At 36.7% G+C, this 15528-nt stretch overlaps 2 protein-coding genes across 2 annotated transcripts in view; one reads left to right on the plus strand and one right to left on the minus strand.

Moving 5' to 3' along the window:
• Nucleotides 1-15528, plus strand: part of LOC138335527 (uncharacterized) — a 54043-nt gene that overhangs the window by 29241 nt on the left and 9274 nt on the right. Inside the window, exon 2 of the mRNA XM_069284660.1 lies at nt 13081-13239. Within this exon, the coding sequence (XP_069140761.1) occupies nt 13081-13239 (159 nt within the window). The remainder of the gene's footprint in view (nt 1-13080; nt 13240-15528) is intronic.
• On the minus strand, nt 1054-2619 carry LOC138334236 (nicotinamide N-methyltransferase-like). Its single transcript, XM_069282850.1, has 3 exons — nt 2432-2619; nt 1913-2114; nt 1054-1499 (listed from the first exon to the last, which is right to left on the minus strand). Exons 1-3 carry the CDS (start codon nt 2574-2576, stop codon nt 1070-1072), a joined length of 777 nt encoding a protein of 258 aa, XP_069138951.1. The 5' UTR covers nt 2577-2619; the 3' UTR covers nt 1054-1069.

Consider the following 15528-nt stretch of genomic DNA (forward strand, 5'->3'; position numbering starts at 1 on the left):
CTACAATGTTCTAGGTTTGTTAAATAATATACATATTGGTATTTTTTCTTTATTAAAAGCCATATTGATATGTGTACACAACTGCTTGATAAGTTTAAGGTCAGTTTAGAAATTTATATTTAATTATATCAAGGATGGAGCCGTTCATGGCGCCAATATTTAGTTATAGTAGATACAAAATAAACAGCAGAGGGTCAAGTATTGATCCCTGAGGAACAACCGATGTAACTTGTTGGGAGGTTGATGTAATGTTCTCATTTATACCGGTTGTTTTCTTTGGCTGAGACTATGTGCTGGTATTTTCATTCATCTCAATTGATGAGACTAATTGATAACTAATCTATCATTCTAAATAAGGTATATACTCAATGCATCACGTTTTTACAATCAAATGACAACTTAAAAATTTCCAAACATCAATAAGGTAACCAAATAAATATTGGGGTGGAGGAAGGGGTGGGGCATGTCTCTCGAATCCTTGGATACAGGGAAGTTATACATTACGGTACTAGGATATCTGAATATTCAAGAAATTATCTGTTTGTAATTGTTTATTTTTCAAGGCAATTTTAGATAAACGATGAAAACAATATTGCAGCAATCATTAATCATCATCATTATCTTATCATCATCATCATCATCTTATCATCATCTTCATCTTATCATCATCATCATCTTATATCATCATCATCATCATCATCTATCATCATCATCATCATCATCATCATCATCATCTTATCATCATCATCATCTTATCATCATCATCATCATCATATATCATCCCATCATCACCGTATCGTCATCATCATCTCATCATCATTAGCATCCATCATCATCATCCGTATCGTCATCATCTTCTCATCATCATCATCACATCATCATCATCATCATCATCATGTTATCGTCAACATCATCATCATCATAATTGTCGTCATCATCATCATTCATCATCATCATCATCATCATCATCTGATTACTTCATCATCATTAGCATAATCCATCATCAATATCATTAGCATAGCATAATCTATATCATAAACAATGCAGAAAATAATTTCTTCTTACGGTACTATTTTTTAATCGCGTGCATCACAAAGTAACCATTGTAATCTCCGAAGTCACTACCTTCTGGTGTGGTCACGTGATCCATTGATATGACGTCAAACCCACAGCTGATGTAGGTTGATTCAATAACTTCCTTTGTCAGATTCAAGCTTGCAAACTTTTTGACTCCCACCCGATACCAGCTCTCTCCGGATCCGAGCATGCCGTTTAGTATAAAATGGCCCCCTTTCTTTAGCAGTGACATCACGTATCCAGCATTTCGGCGATATAAGTCCAATGTGCGGGACGCTGATTCCAAACAGAGGCTTGATATAAGAATATCAAATTCTGTGACGTCACATCCGTTTCCGAGAGGTTTCGTCTGCGTAACATCGATAGGTAAAACAGCACGTACCTTTCTCTTCATCATTTTCTGTCTTTCCGTCACAGTTTCTCTGGTAGATAAAGCCAAGTAAGCAATGTACAGTCGACATTTAGCAAGATTGTATAAATATAAACAAAGTGTATTGCGGAGCGATATATATACTGCGATGTTGGTGATTAGGTGATGCAGCGGTAAAACCACTCACCTTTCACATAGCCGGACCGGGTTCGATCCCAAGCACGAATGTGAAAAAGTTAGGCGTATCGGTTTTTACCCCCAACTATAAGACCCCATGCGAGCTAACATCTGGGCCATCGAAAGTGATCAATATATGAGTGATATTTTTAGAAGAATTCATAATAATTTGGAGAATCAAGGTGAAAGTATACTATACATTTGTATTAAAAGTTGACCGATACACGTGCCCTTTTCGATTTTACCAGTAGTAAGCTTCTATATCAATTTCGATGTGAAAATATTTACCCGGAGTTCTCTATTTTCAAAATGTAGTCCGTGATATTTTCCAGCATTGTTTTATCGCTTTTCCACCAATCAGTAAGCGCTTTCCTGTTTTGTGCAGCGAAGTCCGAGAGATATATGTCATCAACATGGCGGCAGGCACTCATGATGGTGTGTATACATGGACCTGTACCGATGTCTAGTAGCCGTTTGCCCTTCACTTTACCTGGAAGATTATGACACATTTATTGTTTACTGTTGATTGTAATGCTGACTTGGTTCTAATGAAACGCAAAAAGTTCATGTTATTGTCAATCAATATAGTTTTCTTTGGCCCGACACCTTTAGCAAAATAATTATATACCGGGAAAGTTATTATAGAAAATAAATATATTCTCGAAGGAATTTATGAACATCGTAAGAAAGAAAACAACGCTTGAATATCATCTTTGATAACAAAACATTTACAGCATGAAGAGAAAGTTAGAGAAAAAAAAGATTGTACCATTATGAACATGCCAAAAAGGAACTGAATTGACATACCACTTTGGAAAATGGCATGATATTTGTCCAGATTGAACTTGATGACTTTGCCATATGCACTCTCTACGGAGACGGATCCGTAGTAAGTGTTTCGGTACCAGTCCTGATCAAAATGGCCAGCGTAGCCTGTGATTATATCCGCCATGTTCCTTGGTCAGACTAACCTCCAATGTTTTACAGAAAAACACAGGTTAAAATATGTAGGTCACATGTATATGTATTACCAGGTACTTTTTCACCTCAACCTTGACCCTTTACCACTGACAAACAAAAACACAGCCAGGTTGCTCCAAATTGAAGTTTGGCGTATTGCTTCGCCAGGTACGTTTTATCCTCAATCGTTATCTTTATCCACTGATAAGTAAAAGCAGTAAAGTTGCACCAAATTCAATTTAAATACCGCAGATTTCCACCCCGGAAACCCGAGTTCGCGATCGGTTCCTGGTCGGAACACTCGACAGGAATCATGTGTATTTTTCCCTCTACATTGTGCCCAGCTAAAATAACCAATTCAAAGTGGTTAGAGAGTTTAGGAACTCTCAAGAAAAAAAGGGGAGTTGTGTAAAAGGTGCAACTCGGTGTGATTTGTACATAGTGTTAAATACGGTCTCTTTCACTCAGCTGACGGAGCATGCTTCTTTGGCTCAGCCGGTAGAGCCGTGATACCTGGGTTCGATTCTTGGTTGGGTCACTCATCAGAAATTTCCTAATCTTACACATATTTTTGACAGTACACGTTTTTACATACTAAGCTGCAATGTTCCTAATACATTTGTTTTCATTTGATTTTCACGGTTTCGATGAAAATGCATATATTAAAAGGTGCTTGTCTGGAAATATCTGGAGTAAACTCCAAGATAATCATCAGGTAAACCCTTTTAGGCAGAGGGATGAGTACATACTCCGGTTTATTCGTGATTTTACAATGTTTCTTTAGAACTACTTGAAAAACATATGTACATTTTCTGAATTCTTACGCCTTTATATACTCATTAGTACACAATAAATACAACAAAATAAGTATGAATAAATAGGAAATTTCTCTAAGATGTTCAAGAAACGGACACGTGTACTGTTTCATTTCGGTACCAAATCCCTATGTGGTATACATTGGATGATCTTGTCTTGTAAAGGACTAAAAATAGTTTTGAGTTGTTTGGATAAAATGACCATGCATTTCTGCTGCCATGTACCACTTTACTAATACATCAGATATCAAGGTTAATACAAACTATATGCCACACTAGCTCGAGAATTCTCGACGTTTTAAGGGGATTCCTCCTTCTTTATGGCATCAACATCGTCATAAGGTTAAAAACATAAGGGCTTGTTGGTATTACATATTTCAAAACACGTTCGCGAAGATTAAAAGTCACAGATTGAAAATAATTGATTCAGTGACTATCCTTTAGTCTATTTTTATTTCTTTTGTGACCTTGACCCACAGGCTTTTGCGTCATGTTAGTCGCACACTTTCAGCTCCAATAGCCTCTTTTGTCCGCCGCGAATCCGCTCAGGTTCCGGACCAGTAGGCGCTCATGTAGATTTAGACTAACTCTATCAAAATTAGTTGTGATCATTAAGTTGCAGTAATTTCGGAATGATTGAATTTATATATTACTAAGCATATATAAACAAAAAGAAGGCGCGTCCAATATCATTTACTTGTGAGTTGTTTGAAATCCCTGTTCCCTCATCAGTCTACCCACTAGATCCCGTTACGAGTAAGGAACCTCTTTTGGGTTGTTGGTAGTTCATTGGTTTTTACTTGTGAACTCTAATGTTCCTTATTTTAAAATCCTGCATACTCATGTTAAAACAGAACAAAACAAAACAAATACAAAAGAGCAAAATAAAATTTATTAATACTTAAAATGTAAAAAAAATAAAATACTTATGATTTAAAATATATTTTAATAAAGAAATAAAAGAAAAGAAACAAAATATAAAACAAACAAAAAAGAAAGAAAAATAAATAAATAAAATAAAACAACAACATACCGTAAGAACGCTGAAACATCAATATAGAGATTTTATTTATATTTACTCAAGGACAAAATTACTACTATCACTGTCTGATTTAATGTATTAACATCCTGTTTTATCAATTGTGTCCGATTACTATTACAAAGACGTGATCCTTCATTACTTAACTAGCGGCTGAGCTACTTCATGCTCTTATTACAGATAAGACAGACTTTCTCGTGCTCGTGCAAGAGTACAATTAGGCACGTGTACCTATAATTTACATAACATGGCACATGAAAAGGAGCGTGGCATATATTTTGAATTACGCAACAACCATCCTCGTCCGTATAGACACTGTCTGGACATAATGCTGTGATGTTTGTTTATTTCTAGACCCATTTTATTTCTAAATGATTATCGCTAATTAATGTACCACATTCATTGTACATGTATATTAGTTTATTATGTTTCTTAAATGGCCTATTAACAATTAATTAAGCCTTAATTAAGGTCATTAATTCCACGTGAGATGTCTTCCTTTGTACTGGATGTATTGTCTGTGATTTATTTTGCGCGTTTATTTTTGAAGCTTAAGTTTTTTGTGTCGTGCCTTCTTGAGAAAGTGGAACTCTTGCCCATTTTGTGGTACTATCTCACGGAAGCATTCTGTCAAAGAAACCAAACATTTCGTTCCATCCGGTCAAATTATAATGACAATGGACGAATACCGCATTCGGTCACTTGAAAATGACGTGGGCAAAATTCACACACAGTCACATTATACTACCAAATGCGTAATTTTTGGAGTGCAAAGCAGGTGAAACAGCACAAATGTGCATTATAAATATAGAGAAAGTTTCTATGACAATATTTTAGTCTTAGTCTTATACAACGTCATGATTTTGTACAACATCATGACTTATGGAATATGTGTCAGCCAAGTGCATGGTTAGGTGTGCCTCTTATTTTTTCCGGATATTCCATCTTTTTCCATTTTTTAAACCTATCATGAATTAAGATAAGAATTAAAAGTTATTAATAAAATAACAAAGAAAAGCATCTGAAATCAATTCTTTACTTTGATACAAAATGCCCCTTTGCATATTCGTTCTATAGTTTTACCAATACCAATAAGAGGTTCGGATTGTGGATCAGAAATCTCGTTTGAATTTAAACACAATAGATGAAATAGAATGACAATAACCATATGTAACCAGACGAGGAAAATAGGATTTGTCCAGTAGTTCTCTATTAACGATTCACGTTATAATTTAGAGAGCATTTCCTTGTTCGTCTCACTGTATTAGACACACTACGAGGCCATCTGTTGAGGGTCAAAAACATTAAAACTGTTCACTGTTAACGGGCACTTTAATAGTCAGTTCAAGTGAAGAAACCATCAAACCTTACTTGACCCTGGCTGTTAATGGGACGTAAAACTAAAAGAAACCAAACAATGAAGACAGATTATCTGTTTTGGCTCCCGTAAATAACACATGGTGGCCGAATATCAGAATTTCTCCTATCTTTTGTAATTTACAAATTAAATCATAGGTCTTTTGATTTCATCCTTGTAAAACTTCTTCCAATTATAAATCTGAGCCGTAGGCGTTACTGAAGCTCCACAGAAAGACAACACAGCTGTCTGTTCCATGTGTTTTCTTTCATAGTGTGAAAGTCTTGCATGTCGGTGTGTGTCTGTTAAAGACGTAACCCAGTTTACATAGAGAAGTGCATTAAACATAGATCATTTTCACTCAATTCTATCTAGTTAATTTGCTACCTTAGTAATCGTGGCCTATCAGTCATACAGCAATGAGCATGAATTACAGCATGACGTATATACAATCGTTTCAACATATGGATAATTACACATACAATAGTTTCAACACATGGATAGTTAAATAAATGACTATACTGTAATTATAGCATGTTGAATAAAATGACTGAACAATTAATTCAGTAAAAATATATTTTTTACATAAACGTAGATTTATGAAATAGTTATAGTATGTTTAGAAGAAAATGAATGGCATATTCAATAACTTTTAAAACAATTCAGAAAATACTTATATTTTCTTAGATAAACGTAACTTTTAAAACAAGCTCTCAACCTTCTTTGAATATATTTCGTGAATCCATATCAAATGTAACTTTAAAATAACCTCATGCAGATATACCACTAAAACACATCGCACTGTAATCCAAATTCAACATGGTCAATAACATTTTAACAAACCAAGTTTAACACTCAAAATAACTGATACCAACATACTGTATGACATAGAATATTAGTGGGTACACTTTTCTCGTGGTTTGGAAGTTTCAAATTATTTCATGGGTAGAAGCTGAACTATTTTTACTATTCATCTTTGCAACAATGATTCCATTGTTGCTGATTCCATTGTTGTATCAAAATAATTTCAATAACAACCACGATAGCATTGCAAGTAGAGTTTCATCACAACTGAATTGATAGATTGTGTTATACAGTACAACAAATCAATAATTTCAATATAATTATCAGATATACTTATAAATCCACAATAAAAAAAAACAATAAAAAAATCGGTTAAGTAAAACAAAAGACATTTTAATGTTTACGCTGAAACGTTTGAATATCTCGTTATCTTCTTCATAGGCAATACCACTATACATATCGATGTCATGTGCAGTGGAAATTATGTGCCACTGAATTAATGTAATGTAGTGATGTGTGATGTATTTATCAATCCTGATCGAGTTTCACACACTATGTTTTAACGGAGGGTTTAGGATGAACATGTTTCTTCGATTGGGTCACATATTCAGTTATATCAGAATATGGAGAGGTTTTATGTCAACAATAGGCTACCCCATCACGGCATCCTACTCAAGTACATGAATGTAAATATACATAAAAATATAAATCAACGCTATTTGAAAACAAATACTTTTGACATCATATACCAAACAAGTGACGTTGCGTTACAGTGAAAATGAATTTCTGTTAACATTACTCGAAAGGCACTCTTCCGTTTCTGCACATTACAGAGTTCTCTCCTCTTTAGGATAAGTATCTATTGAGACGTCATTATTTTGTAAGTGAAAACTACATATTTTCTTTGAAAACTATGACAATATGCACACAAAAAAAGAATCAATATTTATCCGGAAAGATATATAAGATAACTTAGTAAAATGCAGAGACGGAATAAAGCTATACGTCTGCTTCCATTTATCGTGGAATTCCGTCTTTACATGTTAAAGGCTTATCTCCCTTGCCTGTAGGTATCCATGGTCTCGTCATTGTTTTGTGAGCGTAACTCACGTAATATTCCCTGAAAAAAATATGACGTTACCCTCACAACCACATGACGTCACAATCAATACCTACTCTCAAAACAGATAACTTTGTGATATGCAAATACAGATTTTGAATTTTAAAAAAATATAAGAAAAAAACCCAGCAAGTTGTTACGTAATATTTGCGTTTATTATGTGGTTAATTCATGCTAATGCATGGTGCCGCATCACGTCTGCTATAGCTAGACAGCCTGATTAGCCACACCTAGACGAACCATGATAACCATATAATTGTATGAATCAGATAACCGTCGGTGGTCGCTGTAAAGTGCACACATCACGAACATGATACCTTGTCTATTTGTGCAGGTGCGATTTCTTGCTGATAATGAGACCCTTCAAAAAACAAACCCGGCGTGGTTAGCATTCATATGACGTCACAATTTTGGTTCCATGCGGAAAGCCCGTCAGTATATTGTTTGACAGATAATTTCACAGGAAGATAAAAATAGCATACCTCCTCGGGAAACTTGTTTCAGCACCGACCTAATATTAGAGTTCATTTGTTACATATCACTCTGGCTCTACCTGTGGGTATACATTCTCTGACGGCCCATCCCATCTTTGTCTAGGACACGTCATTTTCGACTGGTTCAGATGTTCCGACATATTGCAACAAGCTCTCCTACTCTGGGTTGCGAGTTCGAATCCCGTGTGGGGTAGTTGCTAGGTATAGTGACTGCTGGTCGGTGGTTTTTTCTCCGGGTACTCCGGGTTTGCCACGCCAACAAAGATGATACTCCTTGAATGACCGTGGCTGTTGATAGAAAGTTTAATAATAAAAACCAAAACTAAATTTTTGTGACAGTGTCGCTGCGTTATCCTGTTATATGATGTAATGTTTTATATATTTTTGCAAAACAACACAGAAATGCAATTTTAATTAAGTACCTTCTCGTCTGAATCTTTGATATAATTAGATACCATTGTTCTTGAAAGGCTTCACCACTACCAAATTATGTAACTCGTAGATTTCTACGTTGTACTATTATTTGAACATTTCGCTGGTATTTAGAATAGCTGGTTTCAGTGAAAACGCAAATAAAGTGAATTAAACCACTATACAGTATTAGAAACTTCTTTGTAAGCCGTTAAGATTCAACCTTAATATAGCTTCCGGTTTATAATCGCTGCGCATGTCTGATAAAAACTCCTAATGATTTGCTCCGGATGATGTTCCAATAAACAGGACATCCCCACAGGCGGTAACTGCTGTACTTATAATCACATAAATAACGTCGGAATGGTGTTTCATGCTAATGTGAACGCAATATGGTACACCCAGCTGTGTTATCAGACTATCAAAGTTGATTGCTAATGGAAGTTCCCTCTTCTGTCCCCGGGCCTGTGATTGTCAATGTACCTGCCAAATTAACGTTTATATTATCTTTAGAACATTAGTAGCATTACTGTGACATTATCATTCTGTTACAGTTAGTTCGAACATGTTATCAACCACAAGATGGAGTGATAAAATTACAACGATGTCATCGTTAGTTTTCTGTTACCCATGCAAATTGGTCCATGTGTCACTAACATACCCATTGGAGAAAAGAATTCACCAAATATTACAAATATTCAGCAGGCCACAGTTGTGATTTTTCCGTTTCGTGTCTTGTTTCTTTCAGAAACATACAAATCAACAGGTGAAAAAACGCATGAAAATGAACACAAAATTTTCCTTATCACCTAAGCTTTCTTATACGTTCAAATTTGTACATTTTATAAACATTGTTCTCCAAACATTTTTGTATTTCAATTGATGAATTTTAGAGAAGAATTTGATTATGAATTCAAAACCTTTAAAATTGATATAAAGCATTACTTTACGTATTAAACATGTTTTTTTATTTCTCGGTTCTTTAAAAAAAATATGTATTTGTGTTCATTTTAGTACCAAAGCCTACGATCACGCGGACGTAAACCCATTCTAAATACTCCAGGTGTTACTATCACTTACGTGGATATATCAACAGTGATAGTAACCCCTGTAGTATCGAGGGTGACGTAAAACAGACAAATAAACAACCATGGCCTAGTCACACATGCTACTACTAACACAGGGACGTGAACCCTATCTCGATATCTACTTCTTTATCCTCCTCGACATAGAAAAGTTTATCTTGAAGATATCTGTAATATCTTAGTAAATGTTTGAAATAGTTTCATTGATAAATATCGCACTTTACGCTACATATTTTTGTTCGAGCATGATTTGGCAGAAAATGACAAAAATGGCTGAACTTATTAAAAAATATGATTGAAGTTGAAATATGACCTCAATATTTTAGATTCGAAAATGTAGTGAAATTCCGCTAAATAGCTAAAATAAACGTCAAACACTTGTATTATTACGGAACATGGGATTACTTACCATAGATAACCGCCATGTCTATTTCAGGACGTGTCAGAATGAGATTAAATCAATGTCGTCACGCATGCGTAATGAATGCTGATCTGCCATCAACAGTTTCCAACAGCCAAATGTGGATAGTTTTGTTGCAACAGATATGTTATCGTATTTCAACTTTTATTGACAAGATGTTTAAGATGGTCCACCACTGACGAATGGTTATTTTTCTCTGTCAAGTAGAAACAAACGAATTGGAGTTTTCCTTCTGTTGCAAAAGTTGCTTACTTTACATCATTACCACCATTGAAAAAAAAATCAAAATATTCCAAATAACTAATTGCGTCCCGAAAAAAGTCCATGGCCCTATTTGGAATGAAGCGCTGATTACTCCTCAACCAAAGGTAAAATAACTTATCTATAGTATCTTTGTGTTGATTAGATATGCATTTTAAATGTACATGAGTAAACACCCATTTTAATTCAAATGATGGGTTTCGCTTATGCTATGTCGGCGGTGTAGCATCTTAAAATGATCTTGGCTGTTAATAGGACGTTAAACTGTGTCAATCAATCAACAAACCAACTGTTGATCAATTTATTTAATTTCTCTCGGCACCACTCCCAATTTTTTTTCAAAAGTCTCTTTGGCGTTCGACATGCCTTTTCTGGTTGTTCTCGCTTATATTTATGCGTTTCCACCGATAATGAAAAGTCTTCCATAACTAATTAAGTAAACCTAACAAATACATCCTATCTTCTCTATGATGTTTAAATTGCCGATCATATATTCTTTGTTTCGATATTACTACCTTATTACGCCGAAAACATTTTTGAGTCCCTTTGAAATATTCCTGATCGTCATATGGGAAATTACATGCTTCAATCTAGTCTAGAATCAAAAATGCACTCGCGACCTTGTTTTTTCACTAGAGATAAATGTGTGATGTTTAATCTTTTAAATAAAATTTTATCATTAATGTTGAAATTTATCAAATTTAAAAAGTAAACTTCACTGAATGAATAAAAGATGAAACGTTATTCATAAGATAGCTTGAACATATTTTATATGAAATAATATTATAATATTATGTATAATATCTGTTTACCATAAACTAGTCCTATGTGTAGAAAAGTCCCCACGTAGTCTACCTTGATAGCAGTGTTAAGTCTAGGCCTATGTGATAGAAATCTTGTTTTCTCGCTACAACACGAAATCCCATGTTTCTGGTATCTACATCTGATGCATGAGTAGATACGCTTGATGAACTCAGATTGTCTAAGAAGAAATATGTAGGATTTTGCACAGTATAAATTTTGTTACGCCATCTTATGCTTGTGCATGATATTTATTATTAATGCAAAAGGGAAATTTTAATTAATCTTTCTTAGTAATCTTCGACGACAACAGCGATCCATTACGCTAACAATTTTGTTGAAATTGTACTATTCTTTAAAAATAGTGAACGTGCTACCGACAGAACACGACTATGTTCCAACAAAATGTAAAGTTCATTTGTGTTCATGCTGTAATTAAAAAAATGCAATTTTAAAGATAAATAAACAAAAATTAAATTTAAAACATTTAGAAAGCAGAAATGCTAAAATGCGCTAAAAAGTTTCAAGACTCATTCATAGATTTTTTCCTTCGGGTTCCAAGTCCAATTCAGGGAAACGTTGAATTTGAAAGTCTAGGTTTCAAGAAAATGTAAACATTATTTCTTCCGATTAACATTAAAACACGAAGCAAAACATTCACTCTTATTTCAGAAGTGCCACGGTTTACACAATACATAGTAAAGTATTCTATTGTCGCGTTTGCATTTTCGCGAAATAATTAATTCGAGATGAAGAATTGTTGAGCTCTCATGAAATCTCGCAAAAAAATGTATCTTGAGAAAAATAGTTGTCTGAGTTATGAGCTTTAAGATAAGCATCAGTCTTATTGATAACTGTTGAAGACACATAAGGGCGTAAACGAACGATACGACATTTTAATAGCGAAATAGATCGTCGTTAGGCCCTACAGTATACAAGAACCTTCACCTATATTGAAAAATGTGCGCCGTTTTCATTGTATTTAGACATTGCATACCAAACCTTCCGCTTAAGCCAGGCTCGATTCGGGCAGATGGTATTGCATTCTTATCATGCAAGAGATTAATTCTATCTGTGTATTTATAAACGCGGAGTAGACACTTTCACTCGCTCCACTTATCCGTCAATTCCGACATGACTGCAAATGTTTGATGTGCTCCATTTTTGCTTTGATCGCTTCATTTAGATAATGATAACTGTATCATTTTACAGACTAAACAGCGAACCAACTGTCGGTGTAATTCTCCGGAATAAGTGTAAACTCCCAGACAGTTCTTCAATCCTTCGATCCGAACTGTTTACAATCTCTATAGTTACATAATAGATTAAAGAATTCAAAACGAGGCCAATGTTTAGAAAGGCTTATCCTGTTTATCATTTGTGTAAAATTGCAACCTTGGCCGCATTCTAGTATTTACGCTGGATATATAGGCCTAGACGTTTTCTCTAAGCCGGCGTCATGTTTAAAAACAAAATGCATAATAGAACATATATGCAATCCTTTACTATATTGACAGTCTCACCTGAATGTTGCAAATCTTCGAGGAACACTCTTTTATCCATTCACCCCTGAATTTTTTCACAATGAACCTTTCCGGTCTTTGAAGTGGAAGAGTTCAGATGTGTCTTCAGGGTTAAATCAGTTAATTACCATCTTTCCCTCAAGTGAATATAAGAAGTTGTCTTCCTTTAAAGCCAAACTCAAATTGACCGCAGTGGATATTGCGTGCAGGTCACAGCGATATCAACTACTTCGACTTCATAAGAATCGGTTTTTTACCGATATTGGCCCAAATTCCAAAGCAAGTTTTGACTCAATTAAACTTTATCATCCCTCTGACCTTCACAGTTTCCAAATAAACTCTAATTTGTTGATATTTCTTCGCAGCTAAAACTCAAACTTTCTGTGGATTTGAGACGAAAGAGGTCTGCGGATTTATACAAGAAAATGAGACTGACGATTTTGATTGGGTGAGAGCGCGTGTCCAGACCCCTTCTAGTAACACCGGCCCCACGGGAGACCATACATGTGGAGTGAAAACCGGAGGTAAGTCCGTATGATATGATCAACCATGCGCAGTGAAACCGGAAGTAATCAGACCATTCGATCTTCTAATTCATTTGTTTACATCATCGCATAATTGAAAGATTTCATTGATATTGGTCACGAGAAGAAAATCGTTCATCCAAAATCATATCCGTTAATTTTCCGATTAAAAAATCTCAATCATCAAAGTTTTCGCTTTTCATTCAATCATTCATTCATTCATTTCTGATTGGCCAATTGAGTAAATTTTATAAACAAACAGACTTATAGATTACAGTTTTGGCTACACAATACAATATTTATGTTTTCTTTCTTGAGTTAGATGATCTTTTCACTGCGGTAATACTGTTAACATAATATGAACACTTATATACTGTATATCACTTGAATTCGCGGGGTCAATATTTCGCGGGTTTCTATACGAGGCATATAAATTTCGCGATTCACATATTCATAGAATTCGTCTACGAATTTCTGAATATTTCTCTGGTATTTAGAATTCGCGGATTTTCAGTGAATGCGTAAATATAGCAAAATTAAACCAACCGCGAAAAGTTAATTGCTATACAGTTTACTGTAATCCAACTTATATTCGGGTCGACTTATTGTCGTGTTTTCATGGCTAACGACATCTCCATGTCGATTGCATTTCACAATTTAGATTGTTCTACTACATGTATACCTGTACTGAGAGTGCTTTCACGAAAATTAATCTTAAACCTACACAAAGTTAATTCGCACGCGTAAATTAGTTGCTTAACAGTAGTCGGAACCGCGGGGCAGTGTGGTTAAGATGTCCCAACATATTACCACAACCTGCCACCTCTGGGCCGCGGTGGCCGAGAGGTTATGATGTCCCGACATATTACCACAAGCTGATGTCCCAACATATTACCACAAGCTCGCCACCTCTGGGCCGCGGTGACCGAGTGGTTATGAATGTGTACCCAACATATTGCCTCAAGCTCGCCACCTCTGGGGGGGCCGCGGTGACCGAGTGGTTATGATGTCCCAACATATTGCCACAAGCTCGCCACCTCTGGGCCGCGGTGACCGAGTGGTTATGATGTCCCAACATATTGCCACAAGCTCGCCACCCTAGGGCCGCGGTGACCGAGTGGTTATGATGTCCCAACATATTGCCACAAGCTCGCCACCTCTGGGCCGCGGTGACCTCTGATGTCCCGCAAGTTCGCCAGTTGTCTAGGCCGCCGAGTGGTTATGATGTCCCAACATATTGCCACAAGCTCGCCACCTCTGGGCCGCGGTGACCGAGTGGTTATGATGTCCCCAACATATTACCACAAGCTCGCCCACCTCTTGGGCCGCGGTGACCGTGAGTGGTTATGATGTCCCCCAACATTATTGCCACAAGCTCGCCACCTCTGGGCGTCGCGGTGCACCGAGTGGTTATGAAGTTCCGCGGACATATTACCTAACAAGTTCTGGTGCCATGTCTTAGCCGCGGTGGCAGAGAGGGTTAAGATTGTCCCCGAACATAATTTACTTTACAAGTGACGCCGAGTCGCGGCTACGCTATTACCACAGTGCCGCGTGAACCGAGTGGTTATGATGTCCCAACATATTCCCACAAGCATATTATCCACAAGCTCGCCACCTCTGGGCCGCGGTGACCGAGTGGATTATGATGTCCCGCCAAACATATTACCGACAAGCTCGCCACCTCTGGGGTTGACCGAGTGGTCCCAATCATATTACTCAATCAGAATGTCCCGAGTGATTTGACTGTCCCAACATATTAGCCACAAAGCTCTCGCCACCATCTGGGGCCGCGGTGGACCGAGTGGTTTTGATGTCCCAACAATATTGCGCACAAAGATCGTCCAGCCGTCTGGGCCGCGGTGACCGAGTGATAGAACAACTCGTGGTTTTATGACTTGTCCCGACATATTACACAGAGTTCGACTCTCCACTGTCCTAGAGCCTTCGGTCGTGACCTGAGTGGTTATGATGTCCCCAACATATTTACCTCGACACAAGGATCGCCACCTCAGGGCCGCAGTGAATGATCCGAGTGGGTTATGATGTCCCGACATATTCGGCCACAAGGATCGACCAAATCTGGGCCGCGGTGACGAGGTGATTATGATGTCCGCCGCAACCATTATTTACCATCTCATGCTTCGCCACGCTCGCCTACTGGGCACGTGATGACCGAAGTAGGTTTAATGATGTCCTACATATTATCCACAAGGTCGCAAACTCTGGGCCGCGGTGACCGTGTGAGTTTATGATGTCCCTCATATAAATTATTATTACACCATAGAC

Source organism: Argopecten irradians, chromosome 11 (assembly GCF_041381155.1).
Source record: "Argopecten irradians isolate NY chromosome 11, Ai_NY, whole genome shotgun sequence".
In the NCBI taxonomy this organism is placed as follows: domain Eukaryota; kingdom Metazoa; phylum Mollusca; class Bivalvia; order Pectinida; family Pectinidae; genus Argopecten; species Argopecten irradians.

Bases quoted from the DNA above. Each gene is read 5' to 3' on its own strand.
- LOC138334236 (XM_069282850.1), bottom strand. From the start codon at position 2,576: ATGGCGGATATAATCACAGGCTACGCTGGCCATTTTGATCAGGACTGG. The intron at 2,115-2,431 runs GTATGTCAATTC...ATAATCTTCCAG, and splicing joins TCATGCCATTTTCCAAAGTG to GTAAAGTGAAGGGCAAACGG. The intron at 1,500-1,912 runs GTAAATATTTTC...TTTATCTACCAG, and splicing joins TTGAAAATAGAGAACTCCGG to AGAAACTGTGACGGAAAGAC.